General features: G+C 36.6%; 1 protein-coding gene across 1 annotated transcript in view; it reads left to right on the forward strand.

The window, feature by feature from the left end:
• Nucleotides 1–25698, forward strand: part of LOC127435397 (liprin-alpha-2-like) — a 233065-nt gene extending 207367 nt beyond the window's left edge. The window contains exons 23-31 of the mRNA XM_051688850.1: nucleotides 2098–2160; nucleotides 4427–4459; nucleotides 6849–7024; nucleotides 8881–8978; nucleotides 9076–9251; nucleotides 9357–9425; nucleotides 9827–9983; nucleotides 15907–15995; nucleotides 19537–25698. Of these exons, the coding sequence (XP_051544810.1) occupies nucleotides 2098–2160; nucleotides 4427–4459; nucleotides 6849–7024; nucleotides 8881–8978; nucleotides 9076–9251; nucleotides 9357–9425; nucleotides 9827–9983; nucleotides 15907–15965 (831 nt within the window). The 3' untranslated portion in view covers nucleotides 15966–15995; nucleotides 19537–25698. The remainder of the gene's footprint in view (nucleotides 1–2097; nucleotides 2161–4426; nucleotides 4460–6848; nucleotides 7025–8880; nucleotides 8979–9075; nucleotides 9252–9356; nucleotides 9426–9826; nucleotides 9984–15906; nucleotides 15996–19536) is intronic.
• The last annotated feature ends 625 nt before the right edge of the window (nucleotides 25699–26323 follow it).

Here is a 26323-nt window from a genome sequence, read left to right on the forward strand (position 1 = left end):
TTTAGGGCTGACCACGTGATCGGATCACCCAAAACGCTTCTTTATACCAGGTGGACTTGGGGCCTTTGTTAGTATTAGTTTACTTTTTGTTTTCTCAGTGTTTTCTAGTTTTAATTCATTTACTTTTTAGTTTAGTTTTAGTATTTTATGGCTGACAAAGCTAAAGCATTTACTGATATCATTTAAAATGTCTAATGTCATTACATTTCTCTGGGCAGTCTTGTGTTACCTCCATCTAGTTGCATTTTCATTTTTAATTAAAGTGGATTGTAAATGTTTCAAATTGTATAATATAGTGCGAAGATGGGTAAAGTGGAACAGTTAAGCTTGATCCCCTTTTGTATTCATATGTATTTTCTTAAATAGTTAAAAACTTTTTCATTAACTTTTTGAGGTTTAAAATTGTGTGTGGCAGAGCACATTTCATGACCACCGGCCGGAAAAGCAACGGTAAAGAAAATTACATAAATTTGAGTTAAATTTTTTCAAGATAATAAAAAAGTAAAAGTTGACTTAATGTTTGTAATTGTTACATATGATGATTTATGATGTAAAAGTGTGTAAGAAAATGTAAAAATGTATTCCAAATAATTTGTAGATATTTTCTATAGAATAATTTTTTCTCTGTCCATTCATTTTTGCTTTTAAATAAGGTAGGAGACATCCTAAGCTTTCTATAAAGGCATAATGTGGCATTTGAACCATAATTAAAAGTGGCAAGAAAATAACACTTTTTCCAGCACATGTAAAATTCTGTATTGTATTTAACAGAATTCCGTGGTGGAATTGATGCTGATGGAAGTGACATTTTTAACACTTTTGGAATAAAACGGCCACCTCCTTTGTCTTGCTATGGCTAATTTCATAGCTTACACAGTTCAATTATATTTTTACACTTTTTGCGTAATTGATTGGAAATTTTGATATTTACCTTGATTTTTCTATTTTCTTTCAGTAGAACTTGTCTCATTTTTAATCTTAACCATCCTCTTTACTGACATTTGTGTTGTCTTGCTTAACAATATTATTAGGGGCGAAATTGTTGGCAGGACTGTGAGACAGAAGTAAATTTGAAAAATTGATAGAATAATTTTGATACAATAAATATGAAATGGTTTGTTTATTTAACTCTTTGTTTAGATTATCATAGCTTTAAACATGTAATAATTTGTATTTTTATAATGAATTTTTATTCATTAACAGAAAAGTTTTCAGAAAAGATTTGGAAAGTTGTAGTCTGGGACAAGGCTAAAGCAGTCAAATCTATACATAAATGACATTTAAAAAGTACCACAAATAAATGATGAAGGCCAGGTAAAAAGTTTGCAATTCAGTTTTAATGAAACCTTCAGTAACAAAAAGGAAAAAAAAGTTGAAATAGTTTTGTTAAAAATCAACCTCTAAGACATAAAAATGGCTAAAGCTGAAGAAGCACCCATGTGATAAATGTATTAAATGAATATATAAATCATATGAAATGAATGCACTTATTCAAAGCACATAACCTTTCAACCTTAGTAATAACAACAGAGATGCCAATCCCCTTCGAATCAATACGTGAAATGACATCCTATGTAAATACAAAACAAATTTATCTTAAACAAAAACTTGAAAACAAATCCCATCCGAATAGTGCTATATTCTCCGTTTCATCTATTTTCAACCCAACTGCAGCTTTATGATTTTCTGTTGTCATGGTAATCGTGTTTGGCATCAACTGCGATGGCTGAGCCGTTATGATATTGTGTAATCACACTTTCACAGACTGACACATCCCCATCCCAGCAGTACAACAAACTGTGGCTTATCAAATTTCTTATTGACAATTATTTTTATATACTCAACAGTCATTCTACTAACTACATCAGGCATCAACTCATGTAGCATGTTGCAATGGCGTTTTCCCCAGCAGCAGTTCCTGTCCTATAAATGGGATGGATGCTCTGTGTGTTTGTGCTGTCTCAGGCCTTTGCCTCAGAGGGCAGGTCTTGCTAATGATCTGACTGTGATGCTGTAACACTATTGGCTTACAGTGCTGCTGCTATTCTTCTTTAACACTGCTTGCCCTTCCTGTTGGATTTGCTGCCACCCACATAGCCATCGGGTAATGTGTGGGTAACCCATGAGGAAATGGAGACCCTTGCTGCCCCCTCCAAAACGGTCAGTCACCATGTCCTCCTCCAGTCTCTCTTCTCTTCCTGTTTTCATAACATTAGCTGTGTCTCATTGCACTCCCTAGTTCTATATGACGTGAGTAAGTATATAGTGGACACGAATTCAGGCACTAGCAAGGGCCTTGATAAACTTTGGGTCATTAGGCCTTGAAGACTAAGGCCATGTCTACACTAATACATTTTCATTTAAAATACAGCTGTCAAAATTAATGAGTAAACGCATGTGATTAATTTAAAAGGTTTCACATGTAAATTTTTCTTAATTGCGATTAATGCATTTACTGTTAATACAGCATAAACCAGCATAAACACTGGTTAGAAAGGCGGAACTTTTGCAGTGTGTCCGCACAGAGTCATTACACGGATGCACACTTCACTACACACACACACACACAAGCGCTACCGTGTCAGTGATAAAATGATGGAGAAAAGACCTCTTAATGCTATTTTATGTACAAAACAAGCCCAGATGGGACTTGTGATAGAAATCAAGTATTTTTCTGCCTATGTAAAGCGCATTTTAATTACAACGAAGCACACCAAGTCAAATCTCACCAAAACGTAGAATGGGAAGTTTTTGTCTGCAAGCGCTTTTCATGTGGCGTTCAGAGCAGTGTTTGACGCTGACATTGACACCCTGAAGCGAATCATGAACACAGTTTCATGATTGCTGTAACAAAGCAGATAGCCACGGTCTACCAGCAGATTAATATTGTTGAGGATGAGAGCTTTAGAGATTTAACGGCCATTGCAATGAAAATGCCACCAATGGGGAGACTAGTTCTTTCAATTAGTCAAACTCCCGCTTAGACTTTGGGAAACGTTTAATGTAACTTGAATTGGTGCTATTTTAGTGCATTTTTATCTTTATACTGCGGAAGGCTTTTTTTGGAAAATGTTACTAAAGCATTATATTGTTACATATTTTTTGTTTTCTTTCCTAAGAAGGAAATAAATGCATTTTGACAGGAAAAGAAGTATATTTAGACAGATATTTTGTTTCAGATATGCCCTCTGACACTCTTTTCGATGTCTGCCTTCTTTTTTTTCACTATCTAAAAGAAGCATGTCTATGAGCATTAACAAACGTATCACAGAAATGTCATATTAGTCATTTACACACAGAATTCATAATTGAGATTAACCTCACGTTCCTGTGACACAATCATACATTGGGGTCCAAAAGTCCACATTCAAAATCTGGAGGAAAAAAAACAGTTTAAGGATTTTAAAGTTTTAGGATTTTGAAAAGAAATTAATGAAATGAAATATAAATTGCTAATTAAATGTAAGCAAATATTTGACATTGACCAGGTAACTCCTTTGTACAAAAGGTTAATTTCCAGCTCAAGTGCATGCTGTTTATTACAAATAAGAGGACATACCAAATACTATGAAAAAAAATCATGTTAATTATCACTTGCATTATGTTGACAATATAATTTGTGATAAAACAAATGTAATTAAATGAGAAAAGAATGCAAAGAAGCAGTGTTTTTACCAGCAATTTCAGACTTTTGGAGCCCACTGTATGTGAGACAGTAATGGTAAATAACCATTACAAAAAATTGCACGATTATCACAACTTCAAGCTTTCATCAATTCAAGTCTGAATACTTTATTTCTCCATATTCAGCTCATAGATCTTGCTATTAAATCCAAAACTAATGATCTTTAGATGGGTGAACCAGCAATGTTAGAGGGCCTAATTTCCCATAGAACAGCTCTGACAAAACCAAGGCTGAATGGATGTTCTCAAGTTCAAATCAAGCATAATCAGTAATAGGGGGACAAAACTAACCTCGTTATTTCTCATTGAGCCTTATTGTAAAGTCAAAGCAGGATCCCAATCACAGCTTACCTTATACCTTACCTCTCATCAACAAAACAATCACTGTAAACCGAGAACACGAGTCTGTAACGGAAACCGTTATACTGTATAGCAGATTAAAGTGCATGGTTGTCATTAGCACAGTGAAAATACAGGCATAATGTTTGTATTTGATGTAGTTTGTATGTAATGTTGAAGTCTGTTGTGTGTTTGCATGCCTTTGCTCTTACTTGTGTTGCAGAAATGTTAAAACTTACCAAATTAGTACAGTTCATTAGCTATGTATGATTGGGTTTATGACAAAAAAAAAAAGAATGTATTTATAGATAAGTGCATTACAAAGTAAATAAATGTGTACATTGTGAAACAGTTTACAGATGTAGTATGGATAAAATGACTTTTCTTGTGCTTCACCCCACAGAAGTCAGAGTCAGAAGAGGGCAGCTGGTCACAGGTAAGTGTATAACAGTTTTATACTCATTCTTTTCAAGCACAAAACATACATTTACAAATGCACTTACAATGGATGTCTAAGGGGCACTTGTACAGTACTGGAATAAACATAAAAATTATAGTTATCAAGCTGTTTTGAAGATATTGCCTTAACACTCCATACATGTTCACATTAGACATTGTCTTATATGAAATATAAAATTATATAACTCCTGTCATGGCCATGTAAAGCCTATAAACACGTGATATCTGTTATATCTATCATTAGGATGCTAAGAATGTACATGACATACAGTTGAAGTAAGAAGTTTACAAACACTTAGGTTGAAGTCATTAAAACAAATTTTTAACCACTCCACAGATTTCATATTAGCAAACTATAGTTTTGGCAAGTCGTATAGGACATCTACTTTGTGCATGACATGAGTCATTTTTCCATCAATTGTTTACAGACAGATTGTTTCACTTTTAATTAACTATCACAACTCCAGTGGGTCAGAAGTTTACATACACTAAGTTAACTGTGCCTTTAAGCAGCTTAGAAAGTTCCAGAAAATGATGTCAAGCCTTTAGACAATTAGACAATTAGCTTCTGATAGGAGGTGTACTGAATTGGAGGTGTACCTGTGGATGTATTTTAAGGCCTACCTTCAAACTCAGTGCCTCTTTGCTTGACATCATGGGAAAATAAGAAATCAGCTTTTTTCAAGACCTTTGGAGTGGCCATCACAAAGCCCTGACCTCAATCCGATAGAAAATTTGTTGGCAGAACTGAAGAATGTGCGAGCAAGGAGGCCTACAAACCTGACTCAGTTACACCAGTTCTGTCTGGAGGAATGGGCCAAAATTCCAGCAACTTATTGTGAGAAGGTTGTGGAAGAATACCCAAAATGTTTGACCCAAGTTAAACAATTTAAAGGAAATGCTACCAAATATTAACAAAGTGTATGTAAACTTCTGACCCACTGGGAATGTGATGAAAGAAATAAAAGCTGAAATAAATCATTCTCTCTACTATTATTCTGACATTACACATTCTTAAAATAAAGTAGTGATCCTAACTGACGTAAGACAGGGAATGTTTTCTACGATTAAATATCAGGAATTGTGAAAACTGAGATTAAATGTATTTGGCTAAGGTGTATGTAAACTTCTGACTTAAACTGTATCTATCTGTAAAGTGATGTTGCATGGAGCAAACCCTACCCAGAATTACAGAAAATCAGTAATGTATATAAACAGATGTTCATCTACCTAGAAAAGTAGTCCCACCTTGAAAGGATGATTTAGATGGCGTTACAGATTAAATAGTAAACTTTTTGTTTTACTGAATGTTTCATGTTAGTACTTTACCAAAAACACAAGCTTAACATTTTTACTTTCTTTTAGTGATGTGACATTTGACATGGAAGCTATAAAGCTTGAGTCAAAAAAGATTGTTTTTGGTAATAACTGAAGTGATCTATGACGTTCGAAACTTAATTTGACTGAATGTTTCGGTATTTGGTTCAAAGATAAGTGCAAATACCAGCTTAGGTTGGGTCCCACGTTATGTTAGGTCTCTTGAACTACTACTGTATGTACTGACATTAAAATACATATAATACAATTTATTTATTCTGTAACTACATGTTGTTCTGCAAAATTCTCACAAAATTCAAATTTGCTGCTACTGAGGTTGAGGTACGGGTTTAGGGTTAGGTTATGGTAAGGATTGGGGTAGGGTTAGGTTTAGGTATGGTTAACTGTGTAACTACAGATGTAATTTAATGCAGGTACTTTAAATAGAAGTACAATGCAACAACACATATGTACATAATAAGTACACTGTATCAAATGGTTAAGTACATAGTAGTTAAAGACACCTAATATAAAGTGGGTCCCAATATTGTAATACAAATACTTGCTCTCGCCTGTCAATAAAATGTTATGTCCAGACAACAAGCACAGTTATTTCCTAATCTACATTTGGGGTCTCTTAACTCGTAGCCTCTGCTCCATTCGAACACTGTTTGGAGAACCATTAATTAGGAGCACTTTGTTAAATTTTCTGCCATCTGCTGGTCAAAAACAGTGTACTGAAGCTTTGAGTTATGAACCCAGTTTCAATACATCTGTAACAAAAGCATATTTCTTCAGACTTATAACTCTCTGGAATGCCTTGCCCCATAAACCTCTGTTATAAGTGTTTTACATTTGTTTAATTGAGGGATGAGTCAGAATGATTTACTGTGGGAATCAACAGCAGAAAGTTTATTTGGGTTTGAATTTGTTTTTTGAAAAGAGGTTGACAATGATGTGTATAGACTAGACAAACAAAAGTAGATTTTTTTAGTTAGACTGCAGTGGCATGATTTTTTTTAATATAAAGTGTTGTATATGTCATTTAGACACTGGCATACGGTGATATGAACCATGAATGGATTGGGAACGAGTGGCTGCCCAGTCTAGGTCTACCTCAGTACCGCAGCTACTTCATGGAGTGTTTGGTGGATGCACGCATGCTGGACCATCTCACCAAGAAAGACCTCAGAGTGCATTTAAAAATGGTGGACAGCTTCCACAGGTAAAGAATCCAGAAATAAATGACTCTTTCTTATTACCAATTTTAATGGTCAAAGAATGTGTTCTTGAATCAGGACCTTGTTCTTGAACTCTACTTTTGGTTAAGGATTGTAGTAGGGAATTTAATTTAAATTAGATAATGATTAAACTAGAAGGAGCTACCATAGAATCAGGTGAAATATCCCATTCTGTTCTTTAGAAATCTTATATATAATATATAAAATAAGTATATTAGTAGTTGATAGTATATTAGTTCTGTTTAACATGCTTAGACTCTAATATCAATGTATTATTAAATGCAATTTCTGTCATTATTTACTCACACTAAACTGAATCTTTGTTTTTTGTTTTTTTGGTTTAACTTGATTAAATTGTGGACACTGGCTCCCTACAATGAAAATAAGTTACTGTGATATTTAATTAAAATGCAGGCTTTACTCAAATACTTTGTGTAGCAAGAACCTACATAAATTGAGCTAACCTAACTTAAATTTGAATGGGGCCACAAAGGCGTTTGCATGATTTTTGGCGTACTTCTACAACTTTTTGTAAACAACAAAAGTATGTCACTGTGACATCATCGTGAGCAACAACTTGCTACAAATAAATAAATAAGTAAATTGTTGGCCCCCTCCCCCCAGAAATGGGGCCACATGGCGATAGCACCTAATTTTGCAGCCATTGGAAACTTAGCTAAACGATTTACTTATTTGTAGCAAGCTGTTGCTGTCGATGTTGTCACAGTGATGTCATTTTGTTGTTTACAAAAGTCGTAGAAGTACGTCAGAAATCGTGCAAATACTTTTTATGCATTTATTTATTTTTTTATCCTCTTTTCTCACAATTTGGAATGCCCAATTCCCACTACTTAGTAGGTCCTCGTGGTGGCGTGGTTACTCACCTCAATCCGGGTGGTGGAGGAACAAGTCCCAGTTGCCTCCACTTTTGAGACAGTCAATCTGCGCATCTTATCACGTGGCTCATTGTGCATGACACCGCGGAGATTCACAGCATGTGGAGGCTCATGCTACTCTCTGCGATACACGTACAACTTACCACGTGCCCCATTGTGAGCGAGAACCACTAATCACGACCACGAGGAGGTTACCCCATGTGACTCTACCCTCCCTAGCAACCGGGCCAATTTGGTTGCTTAGGAGACCTGGCTGGAGTCACTCAGCATGCCCTGGATTCGAACTCGCGACTCCAGGGGTGGTAGTCAGCGTCAATACTCGCTGAGCTACCCAGGCCCCGCCTTTTATGCATTTTTAAGATTTGAGCAATCAAACATAGTGCCACCTTTTTTTCTTTTTTTTTTTTGGCTGCCCTGTAGATAGATTGAACACAAGGAAATTAAGTTCAGACCAAATGCTAAAGAATTGTGTTGCATTAGCTCATTTAAAATAAGTTAACTGAACAATCAGTAAAAATCACGTTGAGTGAACACCATCCGTTTGAAGTCTGAATCCATTTGAACTTTTCATAGCAATGTGATCATATCATTTTTTGATCACTAGGTTGAATATCACTTGGACTTTACACAATATAATCATGTTCTCATCTCAAACATAAATGTATTAAGTTGATTTCAAGTGTACTGGTTTAGAATTTTTAATAGAGCTGCTTTCCATTCTTTTTAGTGTGTGTCATTTCAAACCTGTATTTCTTTCTTTCTTTTGTGGAACATAAGGAGATAGTTAGCAGAACATATATGCTGCTCTTTTCCATACAATGAAAATAAAAAAAAGCACCATAAAAGCAGTCCACACAGGTTTCGGACGACACAAGGGTGATTAGATGATGATAAAATAATCCTCCCTTTAAGCTGCATTAACTGAAGCTTCAAAATGGTAACAGAACCAGTCTGCAGTACGGCATTATGTGTTTGAAGAAGCTCAACTATGACAGGAAAGAGCTGGAGAGACGCAGAGAGAGCAGCCAACATGAGATCAGAGGTACATACAGCCTGCAAAAGCTGTCTGTTTTTATTTCATTGACTAATATTTGTGACATATTGCTAAGTCCACTTTGTCATGTTTTATTATGGCCAAGACGTGCTAGTGTGGACCAACGAGCGTGTGATCCGTTGGGTTCAAAGCATCGGTCTCCGCGATTACGCCAACATCCTGTTAGAGAGCGGCGTGCACGGGGCACTCATCGCACTCGATGACAACTTTGACTATAGCAGTCTGGCCCTGCTGCTGCAGATCCCCAACCAAAACACTCAGGTCTCCACACACATTCACTCGCACTACAATTGCTGCCTTTTTATTTTAAAGAAAGAACATTTGAATGATTTCCCCCTCCCCCCCCACACCCCCACCCCTCCACAGGCGAGACAAATTCTGGAACGAGAGTACAACAATTTGCTGGCACTGGGAACAGAAAGACGATTAGATGAGGTTAAGCAGATCTTTTTATTATATTTCCCACACATTTCAACAGGCTCTCTTCAAAGCTGCCTTCTTGTGTATATTAGACTTTAAATTGTGTTGTGTTAATTTGATGTTTATTGTAAATTGGTAAATGTCTCATCACTGTCACAACTGCTGTGTTGATCGGAACTGCACCCAAGAATTTCACACACCATTGCACTTGTGTATATGGCTGTGTGACAATAAAAATGATTTAATTTGATTTGATTTAAAGTAGCACCTTTACTAAAGTGACTGATATGGCCTCTTTAGGCAGCTTACTAGGTTTGGGAATAAAGCCAATGTAACATCTTTAGACAGCAAAGCTCAAGGCAGATATAACATTATGTAATGACTGTGGTCTGAATCTGTCTCTGGACTGTGTGCAGTGTGATGAGAAAGACTTCAGAGGGCCGTCATGGAGGAGGCAGTTTCCTCCGCGGGACGTTCACGGAATCAGCATGATGCCCGGCTCAGCGGAGACCCTGCCTGCGGGCTTCCGTCTCACTGCCACCTCTGCACACTCACGCAGACTGCCACCCGAGGGTGAGACATTGCAACTGCATGTGCAAATACACACGCTACTATTCAGAACACATGCTGGTGCACAAACACAAGCACTGAAAACTCTGCTAGGGAAAAGATCAATGTAGTGTGAGACAGATTCTTATGTTGGAAAAGGAATACTAGCATCCTGCGTACTGCGCAGTATATATATTGTATATTGCCTACTACTTTTTAAAATAGTGAAACATTATGCTCTATGCAGTGGTAAATACTACATTGTTGTCACTTAATCTTACTATGTTGCATGTTTCATTTATGTGGTGCCCAGTCATCATCTCGAAAATAGTTATTTTGCATTTTTAATGTAAGTTTGTTTAAAACATCTTAACTTTTGATATTTTGATCAAATAATAAGTCAAGAAAGAGAATATTAAAGGAATAGTTCACCCAAAAAATGAAAATACTGCAATTAACTCAACCACATATCATTTTTATGTGGATCACGACAATTAAAAATTGAACAAAAAGGGGGCCTGGGTAGCTCAGCAAGTAAAGACGCTGACTACCACACCTGGAGTCAAGTTCGAATCCAGGACGTGCTGAGTGACTCCAGTCAAGCTTCCAAAGCAACAAATTGGCCCGGTTGCTAGGGTGGTAGGGTCACGTTGGGTTAACCTCCTTGTGGTCACTATAATGTGGTTCTCGCTCTCGGTGGGGCACGTGGTGAGTTATGCATGGATGCCGCAGAGAATAGCGTGAGCCTCCACACGCACTAGGTCTCCGCGGTAATGCGCTCAACAAGCCATGTGATAAGATGCACGGATTGATGGTCTCAGATGTCCTCCGCCACCCGGATTGAGGCGAGTTACTACGCCACCATAATGACCTAGAGCGCATTGGGAATTGGGCATGCCAGATTGGGGAGAAAATCCAAAGATAATATATAAAAATATAACAAAAAGTAAATATTTTAATGAATATTTTGGACACACTTTTCAGTGCAATGGCAGTTACTAGTGACTCACTTTAAAGCTTAAAATAGGACCCAAAAGTAGCATAAAAGTGATCCATGCAATCTGCGCATCATATTCCAAGTCTTCTGAAGGCATATTATTGGTTTTGGTGGTAAACAACCTAATTTTTCTTTAGAGAAAATCTTGTCATTGCTCATTCACAGTGGCTAATGTGTTATCTAAGCGCTAAAAGCAACACTAGTTCTTGCATGTTCTGGTGTATACTGCAGATTTTGGCAAATGTAGTTGGTCATCCAAGTTTCCATGCGTACAAAAAATCGTATGCCTACCTTTAAAAACAAACAAACAAAAAACTATAGGAAGTATAAAATTAATACTATGGAAGCCTGCTTTTGCAACATAAAAAAAAAGTAAGTCTTTGGTAAGTCATCTCATAATTGATATTCAATCTCAAAAATATGCCTTTGAATCTTATAATTATGACATTTTATCTCATAATTATGATTTAGTATCTAATTTTTAGTACTTGCCAAAGCACTTTTTCCCCATATCATGGAAATGGGCTTCCGTAGGATACTGTGTCCTATTCAGTAAGTAGGAAAGAAGTATTTTAAAAGACAGGGGCTATGTACGGAAACAGCAAACTAACCATTATCGTGGAATAAGGACTACTGTTTCACTCACCCTCTTAAAGGTGCATTCAGTAATTGTGTTTATGACATCTTGGACTTACACTGACACCTAGTGGCATCGATGCAGCTACAATTGTTTTCAGTTACAGATGCCATTGTAGAAATTCACTATTCGCAGTCAACAATTTTGTTTCAAAATTACAGTTAATTTATTTAGGCGTAACATTTTTGGTTGAGGAAACAATTACTGAGTGCACCTTTAAGAAATAAATAAGCAGTATACAGTGAATAATATGGAAGCCTGTTTCTACAACATGGAAAAAAAAAGTAATTGGCAAGTCAATTTAGATACGAAGTCATATTTATGATACACAGTAAAAATTCGTAATTATTAGATTAAAAATTCATGATTATTTTACGCTCGTAATTATGACTTTGAATCTAATAATTACGACTTTTTATCTCATAATAATGACTTACTAAAGTACTTTTTTTCCCTCATGTGGCGGAAATGTGCTTCCATAGAATACTGTGCAGTAATTAGTAAGAAGTGAACTAGTATACCATTCCAAACATAGCCACACTTCCAGGAAGACACAGATCAGACACTATCAAACAGACACACACACTGGTCTGACTGTGTTTTTGTTGTTTTCTATGGACTGCTGCTGTAGTCCTGTATGAGGTGATGGATGACAGTCCTGACGACATGTATTTGGACTGGTTTCAAGGTCAGATATAACGGAGCCTCCAATCGTGTGGCACTCCAGACCCCCACCCCTATACTGTACTCGTACACCTTTACCTCGTCTCACTGTCTCCTGTCCTCTCTACTGTCAAATATACCTGTCAGATACAGTGACTGCAAACAGTGGAGTGCAAATATGTCAACTGGTTTGTATTTGGCTTCAACATTGAGGCATATGTTGGTCATGGTATACCAACAGTTATAGATTTGCAAACTGTAAAATAATGTTTTACAAAAAAATTGTCATCATGAAAACATGCATGACAATTATTAATAGAACACAAAACACTCATTTCGAAATATCGTACTTCAATGGTCCTTTTTTTATTATTATTTAGGAGCTAGGATGAGTTTTTTTTAGTGGTTTGGATGCCAAATAACACATCTTCATTCAGGTACCCAGACTTTATTCAGGGAATGATTAAAATTCGTACTAAATTATTCTGAGTACGAATGTTTGGTACTTTTATGTTATTTTGTTGAGTTGCTTTTGGTGCTATCGGGGGCCAGATTCATGAAACATTCTTAAGAAGAATATTCTTCTTAACTACCAATCTATAGAAAGTCCGGCTTTTTTATTTTTATTTATTTATTTTTTTTTTTTATCAAAATGTTTATGTTTCCAGAAGTGTTGTTTATTCATGTTTTTGAGACATTACAGAAATTAGCATAATTAATTCAGATTCAAAGTAATGGCCAGCATCATCCAATCACTGCCAATCATGTTAAAATAAAATTAGACATTATAAATTATGAATCTATGTACTGATTACCATTGTCTCATGTCTGCCAAACATGTTGAGTGATCCAAACATCATCTGCAGCCTTAAACTGAACTTCTGGTCAGATTTTAGGAGTGAATGCACTTAGCTGCATAGGAAAGCTATAGGATGCTCCCTTGCTCCCTAATTAGGGAATGACTTAACCTCCAGTGTGCTGTCTGTCTGCACTAGTCTCAGAACAGTTCGAAATGCACCTTATTTTCATCCTAACTCCATATCAAGCCTCTGAAAGCAACATTTTTCAGCTTTTGGATGAACCCATTGATTCTTAATGTGAAAATGCACAGTGAATATAGGAATGCATTTACTAATGTTAATGAATAGAACCGTATTGTACAGAGATAACAAAATAAGATATAACAAACTTATATTAAAAAGAAGCTAAATGACCCACGTTTAAAATAACTAACATGTTTTTTTTTGTTTTTGTTTTTTCAACTTATGAGGTAATAATGTCTCAAAATCCAAAAATGTGTACATCATGTTTATCAGCGTGCTGACGCGTGAAAAATGAATGAATTTTTTAAAGCGCCATATCAAACGAAACTAGAGACGCTACTCTTTACAACCAAACAGGTTTCAATGAAAAAACTTTGTTGGATCTGCACCCGTAGAAGCGCTTCATGGAAATCGACGTCATGTTGTTGTGTCACGTGACTCTGTGCGCCAGAAGTTTAACCCTTAAATGAAAGTCTAGAATCTCATGAAAAGGTTTAAATTAATTAAAATTATGCTTTACGTATAGCGAAGCCAAAAAACTATGTCCACAAGTGGACGCGGGTTCACAAGAGGTAACGAATAAAAGTTACAAATTTACATTTTAGAAAATAATTCTTAAAAATCGTTGTAACACCTTAAATCTTAAAGTTAGGAGAACCTCACAGTTGTCTTAAATCCCAAAAGTAAATTCTGTCATGTTGTGTCGGAAGTCACAATGGGCTGTTTATGTGATTTTAGGCCAAAATGGATGTGCTGCATCGTCCATAGAAAAGCTGAGACTGTCCTCTGCCACCCTTTCCCATGCCCGCCTTTTACTTTCCAACATGATATAATTATCAAGCTTTCCTAGAAGAACTTTTTCCTTGCAGTAATTTCCTCAACAAGACCCTTCGGCTCTTGTGTTCTGAAGTTTTTGTTTCTATTCTTCTATGCCAAATTAGAAGTCGTCAAATGGTTACCAGCAAGTAAATCCTCCTATGACGGTTAATGTCCTTATACTACTACGTCTCACACATTTTACATATAAAAAGTTATTGCGATGTGCTTGCTACTTAAAAAAAAATAAATAAATTAAAGAGCATCTATTATGGTTTTTCAAATATTACCTTTCATGTAGTGTGTTATATAGATGTTTGTGAATGTAAAAATCTACAAAGTTTCAAAAATCAAAGTGCACGACAAATGGAGTTATTGACTCCCAAAAGAAAGGACCGATCCTTAACACCTGAAACAAGTCGTTAGTAATTTCAGACTTACCTCCTGTACTAACCTACGTAATTTGGTAACAAAAAACCCGCCTCTGGTCTTCATTGGCTGCTCGCGAACAGCTATAACCCACCCTGAAACACTACACTAAGCGGTAGACCAATCACAACAGACTGGGACATCTGACCAATCAGAGCAGAGTCGGCTCACTGAATGGAGGAGTTTAGAATGAATCCTTTAGAACGGATCATTGAACGAGTCGTTTTTGACACTGGGAAAAAAAAGGTAATGTTGCCATTTAAATTATGAGCAAATTAAAGTGTTTTTTGACCTTGGATGCATGTAAATCTATTGTATGAGACCTTTAAAACAAAATTAGGCACTTTTAAAAACCATAATAGGTGCTCTTTAATAGAAAGATACCTTTATCGTTACGATTTGCCAGTGTTGAAGAATTTAATATGTTGCATTAGACAAGGCAACCTCATGAGCAGGCTAGTGTAATCAAACAATATAAAAACAATTTTATTCTTTAGAAAAAAAAGTAAGACGTTCTAAAGAAAATGTTTGAGAACTTAAGGATTTTTCAAGAATAGCACTAAGGAACATTCTTACAAACTTCTTCAAATTTATCCTAAGAACTTTCTTTTTTTCTTCTTCTTAAGAACATTTTCGTGAACCCAGCCTCAGGACTTAATAGGTCCTCTTATCCGAGGTACCATTTACCTGTAACATTGGAAATTATAATTACAATAATAAACACCCCAAAGGAACCAAGCTATGCAAGAACAAATTAGGACACATTAGAACGTTAGTAAAACTTTATAAAAGTGCATCATAAAACATCACAACTTGCTTTGAGTTAAAAGACTACACTGGTTGAAATCGACTCAAAATGTGGTGCATCTCGCATAGTCTGAAGAACAGTGTTTTACTGGCGTTGTCCTTACTTCAGTGTTGCTGGACATGCCTTCATGTGCTGTGTCCTCTAGTGTTTGTGTGGATATTAACTGCTTGCAGCAGGGAGACACTAGGGAATTCACTTACTTGGTGACTATCCAACTAACCATGTAATCATTTTTGAAATTGTGCTGTCCTGGTTGTTTGTGGACATTGTGACTGGGACTGGGACTGTACATACTGCAGCTAAATACAGTAGGGATTGCACAGACCTGCCACTAATTGACTAATTATGTCGACCAGAATTGGATTACATTACTAAATTTGTGCTTGTTTTTATAAAGGTTGACACCAGTAAAATTCCTGTCCACAAGAAATTCACTCTCACATTTAAATGGGGTCGTCACTCCTAAAATGTTGCAGTATATACATGGTCAGAGAGAGCAGAAGTCTAGTGTAAATATGGTAGCTTATTCTCTGAATGTCTTTGTTTCCTTGCAGTCGGGCCATCAGCATTACAGCGTTTGGAGAGTTCCACTGTGAGGACCTACTCTTGCTGAGAGAAGACATAGACTGTCTGTGAAATATAAGTGAGTGTCATATCCGCACACACATGTATAATGAAGTTGATCCAGTTACTTAGGTCGTTTTCACACTTTGTACGTTTGCTTTAGTGCAAAACTGAATTAATTTGGTCCCCTCCATGTGCCAGTCTGCTGTGACACTATGTTCTGTTGTTCCGAACCGCAGTGCATTCAAAAATTACTCATCAACTTGAATACGATATAAAGCTGTTTCACCATCACAAGGCTCAAGCTTGAAATTTGAGCATAATGGGGAACAAAGTTTTTTTTATGTCTTTGATTTTATTTGGTTTTACTACTCAACTATTGGTGAGCAGCAGTGGCGTGCACAGACCTTCCAGGTGCGGAAGGATAAAAAAAGGGCACTGATATTTTTTAAATGAGTAGTACTTATACAGTATATACTTAACTAACTTATTTGCTTTTACGGTATTTAAGCATTTTCTTTTATAAAATAAATATCCTAATTTTTTTATTTCCTTTATCACAAATGATAGCCTTTTCTGTTATCTTTCTCACAAAAAGTCCCAGGGTATTACAATGTTTTTTAGACATGGTCCATGGTAATGCCATGTTTTGACATGTGCTATAAGTAACACATCACCCTGTCATCTCTGCTGCTTCCTCTCTGACCTCATCATTCTCTTTATAGAACTGACACTTTCTATAGTACTTTCATTTCATTTCCTTTCATATAAATGAAATGTTATTTTACTATATTCTGTCATGAATATTTAGGACCTTACAGCAAGTAATGTGGCAGAACCTGAATGGTTACCATGGTAGCCTCCATTTCCAAAAAACACCATAGTACTCATAATACCATAGTACTTTTTTGAAAGTGATTAGTCTAATGTGTTATTAGTACTACTAAACTAGCGATGTCCCGATATCGATTCTGGTACTACTTGTACTTGTGCTCGTAATAACGCTCCAAAACCAAAAACCGATACCATCTGCCATACGAATGTCATTGCGTTAACATTCAGTTCACAAATTAAAATCACGTTACGTCCTAGTGTGATTATTAAACCGCAAAGGCTGCAATTACCATGGAGCTCTAAAACACCATCATGGGCACTGCACGCTCTGTTCGTAGCAGATGACAGCGAGCAGAGCGCTAATTCACTATGAAGCATGCAGCACATACAGACTACATACTTATTTAACGAAATAACAGCCTTTTGCGATTAAATAATCACACTGGGTGACAAAGTGACCTGCTTTTCTGGAAGTGAGAAGCTACCTTCAAAAACACAGAAATGGAAAGGGCTTCACTCCAAAATAAAAGCTTCTGCCAAAATAAAAGCTTGATTTAAATGGAAATACTTACAACAGAAATATATCACTACAGTAAATTGCTGTAATATGCACTGTAATTCTATTAATACTACTAATAATAAATCAGTAATTATCATATATTCAAGCAATATCTGTGATGCTCTCTTGTGCAGCACTTTATTTGACAAAAATAACTACAATGTTGTACTTTGGATTGTGCTGTGAGGATCATTTGATAAAAATAATACAGTATTATGTTGAAAATTAATTGTTCTACTTTGATTTGATTACAGTTTTAATTGATTAATTAATTTAGATCTTGTTTTGATGATAACATTGAAATAAACTGTTATACAGGTGCATCTCAATAAATTAGAATGTCGTGGAAAAGTTCATTTATTTCAGTAATTCAACTCAAATTGTGAAACTCGTGTATTAAATAAATTCAGTGCACACAGACTGAAGTAGTTTAAGTCTTTGGTTCTTTTAATTGTGATGATTTTGGCTCACATTTAACAAAAACCCACCAATTCACTATCTCAAAAAATTAGAATACATCATAAGACCAATAAAAAAAACATTTTTAGTGAATTGTTGGCCTTCTGGAAAGTATGTTCATTTACTGTATATGTACTCAATACTTGGTAGGGGCTCCTTTTGCTTTAATTACTGCCTCAATTCGGCATGGCATGGAGGTGATCAGTTTGTGGCACTGCTGAGGTGGTATGGAAGCCCAGGTTTCTTTGACAGTGGCCTTCAGCTCATCTGCATTTTTTGGTCTCTTGTTTCTCATTTTCCTCTTGACAATACCCCATAGATTCTCTATGGGGTTCATGTTTGGTGAGTTTGCTGGCCATTCAAGCACACCAACACCATGGTCATTTAACCAACTTTTGGTGCTTTTGGCAGTGTGGGCAGGTGCCAAATCCTGCTGGAAAATGAAATCAGCATCTTTAAAAAGCTGGTCAGCAGAAGGAAGCCTGAAGTGCTCCAAAGTTTCTTGGTAAATGGGTGCAGTGACTTTGGTTTTCAAAAACACAATGGACCAACACCAGCAGATGACATTGCACCCCAAATCATCACAGACTGTGGAAACTTAACACTGGACTTCAAGCAACTTGGGCTATGAGCTTCTCCACCCTTCCTCCAGACTCTGGGACCTTGGTTTCCAAATGAAATACAAAACTGCTCTCATCTGAAAAGAGGACTTTGGAACACTGGGCAACAGTCCAGTTCTTCTTCTCCTTAGCCCAGGTAAGACGCCTCTGAAGTTGTCTGTGGTTCAGGAGTGGCTTAACAAGAGGAATACGACAACTGTAGCCAAATTCCTTGACATGTCTGTGTGTGGTGGCTCTTGATGCCTTGACCCCAGCCTCAGTCCATTCCTTGTGAAGTTCACCCAAATTCTTGAATCGATTTTGCTTGACAATCATAAGGCTGCGGTTCTCTCGGTTGGTTGTGCATCTTTTTCTTCCACACTTTTTCCTTCCACTCAACTTTCTGTTAACATGCTTGGATACAGCACTCTGTGAACAGCCAGCTTCTTTGGCAATGAATGTTTGTGGCTTACCCTTCTTGTGAAGGGTGTCAGTGATTGTCTTCTGGACAACTGTCAGATCAGCAGTCTTCCCCATGATTGTGTAGCCTAGTGAACCAAACTGAGAGACCATTTTGAAGGCTCAGGAAACCTTTGCAGGTGTTTTGAGTTGATTAGCTGATTGGCATGTCACCATATTCTAATTTTTTGAGATAGTGAATTGGTGGGTTTTTGTTAAATGTGAGCCAAAATCATCACAATTAAAAGAACCAAAGACTTAAACTACTTCAGTCTGTGTGCATTGAATTTATTTAATACACGAGTTTCACAATTTGAGTTGAATTACTGAAATAAATGAACTTTTCCACGACATTCTAATTTATTGAGATGCACCTGTATATGGAATTCAGAAAAAAAAAAAAAAAAAAAAAACAGGTATCGGCGAGTACCGTAAAGGAAGGTTCGGTACTCAAACCTTTACTCAAAAAAAGTGGTATTTAGAAATTCCCTAAATTAAACAAAAAGTAAACTGACTTTGGCAGAAACAGACAGCACCTTCAGTTTATGAGAGAGTATTCTACAAAAGATGTATTGAATTTCTATTCAGACTGCTCCCATTATAATTAATTAACCGATAAAAGCCTTGGCTATTTGATTTATAGATAAATTAACCATAACAGACACTTACAGCTTCTTCTTATCTGTAAATGTAAAATGTTTGTGTTTCAGATGTATTTTGAGTCGTACTTTGAAGTTGTGTGAAGGGTCACTGGGCCTGAATGAAGAATTCTGATAAGTCACACTGCCAAGAGATCAAGAAAAGCCCCAGAGGATGGGGCGAGGAGGGGGGAGGTGAACGCTGTGCCAGCCCCACACCCCGCTCCTCAGCACTGAACAAGCCAAGGCCACGGCCACGACCCAGGCACCCCCCAACAGGTGCTAACACACTCTCACCCTTTCTACTTCAGCTTACATACTATGTATTCTACAGGGGATGTGTAGGTTCAACTGTAAATGAATATAAATAAAGCTGTTTTTATATATATATAGATATATATATATACACATGTCTGTATAAAAAGTTGAAGAAAAAAGACAAGAACATATTCAGAGTTTGTGCAGATTATGTCCCTTAACGTCATGGTTTAAAATGATGCTGCTCTTCGATCTTTTCACCTAGACCAGAGAGATGTTTTGTACATGCTGTTACTTTCGTTTCGTTTGTTCAAGTGTTTTGAGGGCTGTTGTGATCTACTGGTTGAAAGCCCCTCCACCTCATTCAGATGTCACTTCCTGTTGTCGGCCAATGAGAGCTGTACATACCTGTCATGTCCCACCAGTTACATCACACATGCCAGAATGGGGCTCAAAGGCGTGTCAGATTTTAAAGTCTACATGAAACGGCATTTTCAACCAATTTAACGTCCGCAATGTGGCGTATTTCCGAGTGAAACAGGATATTCAGTAAGAAAAAAAAGTAGGGCGGGACCTGGTGTGATTTGATGAAAATTTTGCGCTCCATACTAGAAAGGAACCAGACGTGAATACCAATTTGCAATGGATTGCGCACCCACTTTTGAGGTTTTTTGACCAGGACATAGAGACTGAAGTTCTTCCCAATGGTAGCGCTGCTTCACGTCTATCGTTATTTGCCATTATTTCCATAACTTATATTATGTTAACACAAAAACGGTATTAAATTACCATGTTAATTAGTGGCAAGTTTTTAGATAAGGTACATTACCTACAACAGTAGAGTAAAACAATGCTTAAATTGCTACAACTGTTAGTGATTTACTGATAACTACCAAATATCAGATTATTTAAAAAAAATCTGACAACGCAAGAAAACTGTGTTTACATGCGATTAGATTATTAGGTTATTCTCTGCTTTTGATTTTAAAACGTAACGTGTACTTATTGTATAAGCCTGTAAGAACACAGGTAAAGGTGTTTACATGCAACATGAAAATGATGTAATGCGCAAAAATCTTTGTGCGCTGACTTAAAAGGTTTATGACTAGGGATGTGCCCGAAGCCGAATAACTTATTCAAAAAGGCACAAATAATGACTTCAAAACAAATAACGAATTCATCCGAATAATAGAAAAAAATATTCGGAAGACTGATTATCCAACGAGCACAGGCATAAAGTGATATTTTAAATAAACATATAGAAATTTACAAAGCAACGATGAGTCTCTGAAGCCAATATTTCTACAGTGTAAACCTTATGAATGAAAATGCACATGGTGATTTTAAGTTCAGATCGGATGGCCACATTCTCGACTGCAGTCTCCGTTAATTGTGCGCGTCTTAGAAATCTAAGCTTGTTAAGAGTATTAACCCTATCATACACATTTTCCACTACTTGAAATGTCTGATTACATTAACAACAGATGTTTCACACAATTCACACGTAAGGATTCTGAGCGCGATGTTTAATTCCTGACCAAAGAAGTGATGATTTTATTGTGGAGCTTGACTGTAAGTTGACAACATTTATATCCACATTAAGGTAATTATCTGGTTAATCCTTTATTCCAAAAATGTTTAAATGCTGCATAGAGGTTTAAATACTTCAAGAGTGAAAATCTACTCAGAATATTCCTGCACACAGAGGATTACACACACTCGCTTTTCATTTCTATCAGGAAGACTCGCATACTTGACTGAAATTTAAGATGACATTTATTTGATGAATATAAAACAGAAATGTAAAGTCTCTCTTTGGCGTAAGCCCCGTGTAGCGGTCCGAAGAAGTTGTACTCTAAACCGTCATATCCTGCCGGAGATAGGAGGCAGAGGCGAGGAGCCTACCCCCATGCAGGACGGGACTCAACTGGTGGTGGTGAGGTGGTGGAGGTTGTCATGTTAGCACACTGAAATGCAATGTGATAGATTGTGAGCAGACTTATAAGGCATTGGCTTGCATGTGATTGGCAAGGAGTTACCTAGCTAATAGTGCGATGATGTACAGCTGCTAGTCTTCCCGCTAGAACTAGGCTGCGCTTACATTTCTAGAAATATATAAAGGCTCTATCTTGCAATTTATTCCAATGCATTTCACTAATTCTCCACATGTAATTTAACTAATTATTTATGTCCTCCACAAAAATATGTGAACACAAAATAATCCTCGAGTGTATCATAAAACTTTCTGATAGAGATTTACAGTGCTTTCAGATTGTAGGCTATATTCATTTATTCTCATTTATTTTAATATTCGTATTTGCAAAATTTGTACTTGACATTTTACAGTTGCTTGACACCTTGTGCCTCCAGAATAACATTGTTACTTGCACACTGCACAGACATAAACTAAAATGTTGTTTCAGCAGATATTAATGTCCGAACACCACAGTTAATAACATATTCCACAGTTTATGTAGCCAACATATTCAGCTTCATCTGGTGAGAAAAAATAAAGAATATATCAATAATTTAATCAAATAATAATAATAATAATATAATAATTATTATTATTATATTAGTAACAATAATAATAATAATATAATTATTATTATAATAAAATTAATTATTATTATTATTATTATTATTATAATAGTTAAATAGGCCTGTCTGAGGCATACTTTATATACAGAAGCTATAGCCTAAATGTAAGAGAGTTACATTTTAAAATTAGTTTTGACGCACTTCTGGTTTAAACCCCGCCCACATCCGGTTCTATCCGAATAGAGATACAGTTACAGATCATTTTGTCATAGTAACAGATACAGATACAGATAATGGCTTTGCTGCACACCCCTAGTTATGACCTTACCGTGATACAGGAATGCCATCTTACATGACCTTAAATGTGCACTCAGTGCCAAAGATTTGGCTGTTTCTTAACATTATTTCTGCCGCCCCGCGCAGCCTAGGTGATGTCAGCTTAAACGAAAAGTCATTTGAAGGGAAATTATTAAATACCTAAATAAAGTAAATGTTGATTTCATGTTGACTTTAAAGCATCTCATCACGGATGTTATTGTTTGGCAAGAATGAATGCATAACACTTACCATTTATGGATCAAATAGTCATCCGTCATGGGCAAAACAAAATGTCCCAGAAAAGCACAGCGTGTCTCATCGCCACTATGGAATGGACTACTTGCATCACTCAGCAAACACTCTGCATGACGGCACACCTGCTGTCATTCACTGAACACCTGACCACCTATCAACCAATCAGCTGGCTTCATTCAAGAGGGTCCAACCCACTCAAGGTTATTTCTCGTAGGTGAAATAACTAAAAGACAGGCTTAGCTCATAGTGAAAATAGAGTGTATATCAACTTGTTGAAGTCCAGATTAAACTTTTTAAAAGGCAAACCTTTTGCTTGCTGTGACTTACTTTGGTGTAAAACTGTTTTAAATCTCTGTTTCTTTTGAGGTTTCAGGGGAAAACTGTTGTACAGCCATTGACTATCTGTCTTTGAGTTATTTCTGACACAGTCTTCAACAGTTTATATATCCCTGTTTTGCACGCAAAGATCATCTTTTTATTTTGTGTCCATTTTTTTTTTATTTATTACCGATTGTATTTTGGTCAAAACTATGTGGTGATCAAAAAACTTTTCATTGTCAATAAAAAGTACAGTCTAATAGGTTGTTTGTAAAAATCATTTTTACAAAGACATTTCCTCAAGTTGACACGTCATTAGATTTGATATAGTGAAATGTGCTTGGGTTGCAAAGAAAATACACACAGAAAACGGATGAATTTCACAAACCCTACCAAAAACATGTCCAAGTTATATCTCACCTCAAAATTCAGAGGAAAAAGTAAGAAAATGGAGCCTATTTTCAGGACATTTATATATTTATTTGTATTGTGACATTATTTTCATGACAACTAAGCACATTTCCCCTGAAATTCTCATTACCATAAAAAAAAGAATAATAACAATTAAAACATTTTTTTATTGTATTCTTTGAATTACAGGGAAAAATCACCACTGAGAAATAAAAACGCCTGAACCCAGAGTAATGAGAATTTTGGGCGAAATATGCTTTTTGCTTTTTTATTAAAATGTCTCAACACAAATATTTATGACCGTTAAATTAGATATTTTACTTTCTTTAAGCAAAATATTATTACTTTAAATTTTGGGGTGAAATATGACGATTTTTTTTTTGTGACATTCCCGCTTTCATACTCTTACCTTAAGAACAAGTGGTTATATTTGGTCCAGCTAATACAAAATCCAGCCATTGAAATGATACTATCACTCATACTAATACAAGAGATTATTATTGCTTGCAAATATTATGGCATATTGAGTAAATGTACTTCCTATTGGGTACCATGATCGGATTCTATATGCATAACGAGTTTCACAAGTGGAATCTAGCTCAGTATTACCAGGTCTTTTAATCGTTGCACTAACCATCTTCTTAATGTCCTTAGAGACCTCAGGAACTTCTATGGTGGGAGTGATCTGTGCATTTCAAATTAGAAACATCTAAATTAGAAAGCTTTGCAATACCATAATATTTTGATTAAAGATTTGCTGCTGTCGCTTATACAACCTCCATTTATGGGACCCACTTTATATCAAGTGTCTTTTTTTTCAATTAGGCATGCCCAATTCCCAATGTGCTCTAAGTCCTCGTGATGGCGTAGTGACTCGCCTCAATCCGGGTGGCGGAGGACGAATCTCAGTAGCCTCCGCGTCTGAGACCGTCAATCCGCGCATCTTATCACGTGGCTTGTTGAGCGCTTTACCTCGGAGACGTAGCGCTTGTGGAGGCTTCATGCTATTCTCCGCGGCATCCACGCCCAACTCACCACGCGCCCCACTGAGAGCGAGAACCACATTATAGCAACCACGAAGAGTTTAACCCAACATGACTCTACCCACCCTAGCAACCGGCCCATTGGTTGCTTAGGAAGCCTGACTGGAGTCACTCATTATATTAGGTGTCTTTAACTACTATGTTGTATTTAAACAAAACAATTATACAATGTACTGATTATGTACATACGTGTTGTTGCATTGTTCTTACATTTAAAGGTGCATTCAGTAGTTTGGAGCCAATTTAAAAAGTTTTACACATTAATGATTGAATTGTATTTTGGTGAAGTTTGATCCGAATGTTGTACACTCACATGAGATGAAGACTGTACTCATAAAAGTTTTCTATAAAAAGTGTTTTATTCTACATGGTGCGGGGTCACCCCCTTCAATGTGTTTTGCTATGTTGAAATCGCATGACCTGTGGTGTTTCACTAAACATCGAAGAAGAGAAACCTCGCGCTCATTGGCTGCCGCCTGTGTAGATACTCTTGGTTATGCTTAGAAAATTGTTGTTTGGTGACGCGAAAAGAGCGAAAAGAATCAGAATGAGCTTTATTGCCAAGTATGCTTACACACACAAGGAATTTGCCATGGTGACAGAACACAATGGAACATACTTATTTATTGTGCTTTAGCAGCGGAAACAATGGGAGATCCAGTAGCTGTACTGCCAAAGATGCAAAAAAAAGGTCTGCAACTGGCTTCAAGCAAGAAGACAAAAATACTGGCAAAGGCAAAAAAAAACTCGAGTAAACATCGGTAACGGTAAGGCATCTGCGTCTTCATTCGTTTAGTGCAAAGTAGCGTTGCACAGCAATTGTTGTGGATTTTGTGTAAACATGATGTTGGTTGCTTGGAAATAAAACGAGTTCTTCAAATACAGTATTCATGGACATGCTAAATTTGATCATCAAAAACAATTCTAATCTTTCCTTTACCATAACATTCTGTATTGCTAGATATTTGAGGTTTATTTATGCTAAGATAACTGTCTTTAGAAATAACATGAAATGTAGACAGTCTCCAAAGATTACTGATATGAGGGACAATAATTATCTATTCTTAAAAGTAGAAGCATTCTATCAATCAAATCAAGTTCACTTTATTTCTTAATAAATTACCTCAAACTCCGACATTTTCCAGATGCAAATGATTTTCCAAAGCTGATGGGGGCAGCAGAGACTATCATGCTGATCCACGTCGAAAGATGGCAGTACAGCGTCTAACACCATCACATCGGTACTTAAAGTACATGAAGAAGAGCAATGCTAATGCTAGCTAGAGAACTACTGAATGCCCCTTTATACTACATGCATTCAGTTACATCTGTAGTTACACTTCTAACCTTAACACCTAACCCTAACCCCTAAACCCTAACCTACACCCTAACCCAGGGATGGATTACCGACCGGGCCAATGGGGCCAGTGCCCAGGGGCCCTTGACTGCCCAGGGGGGCCCTGGGTTTTAAGGTTGTGTGATTTCCCCCCGCTCGAAAACCCATCAACAATGAAAACGAACACAACTTTTGGTTATGAAAACGATCCCTTGTAGATAATCAAATCCTAATCCGTCCCTGCCCTAACCCTAATCTTACTCCTAAACCTACCTGTATCTCAACCTTAGTAGCAGCAAATGTGAATCTAGTGAGAATTTTGCTGAAAAACATGTAGTTATACAGTAAATACATTGCATTGTATATATTTTACTCTTAG

This window comes from Myxocyprinus asiaticus, chromosome 45 (assembly GCF_019703515.2).
Source record: "Myxocyprinus asiaticus isolate MX2 ecotype Aquarium Trade chromosome 45, UBuf_Myxa_2, whole genome shotgun sequence".
Taxonomy (NCBI): Eukaryota; Metazoa; Chordata; class Actinopteri; order Cypriniformes; family Catostomidae; genus Myxocyprinus; species Myxocyprinus asiaticus.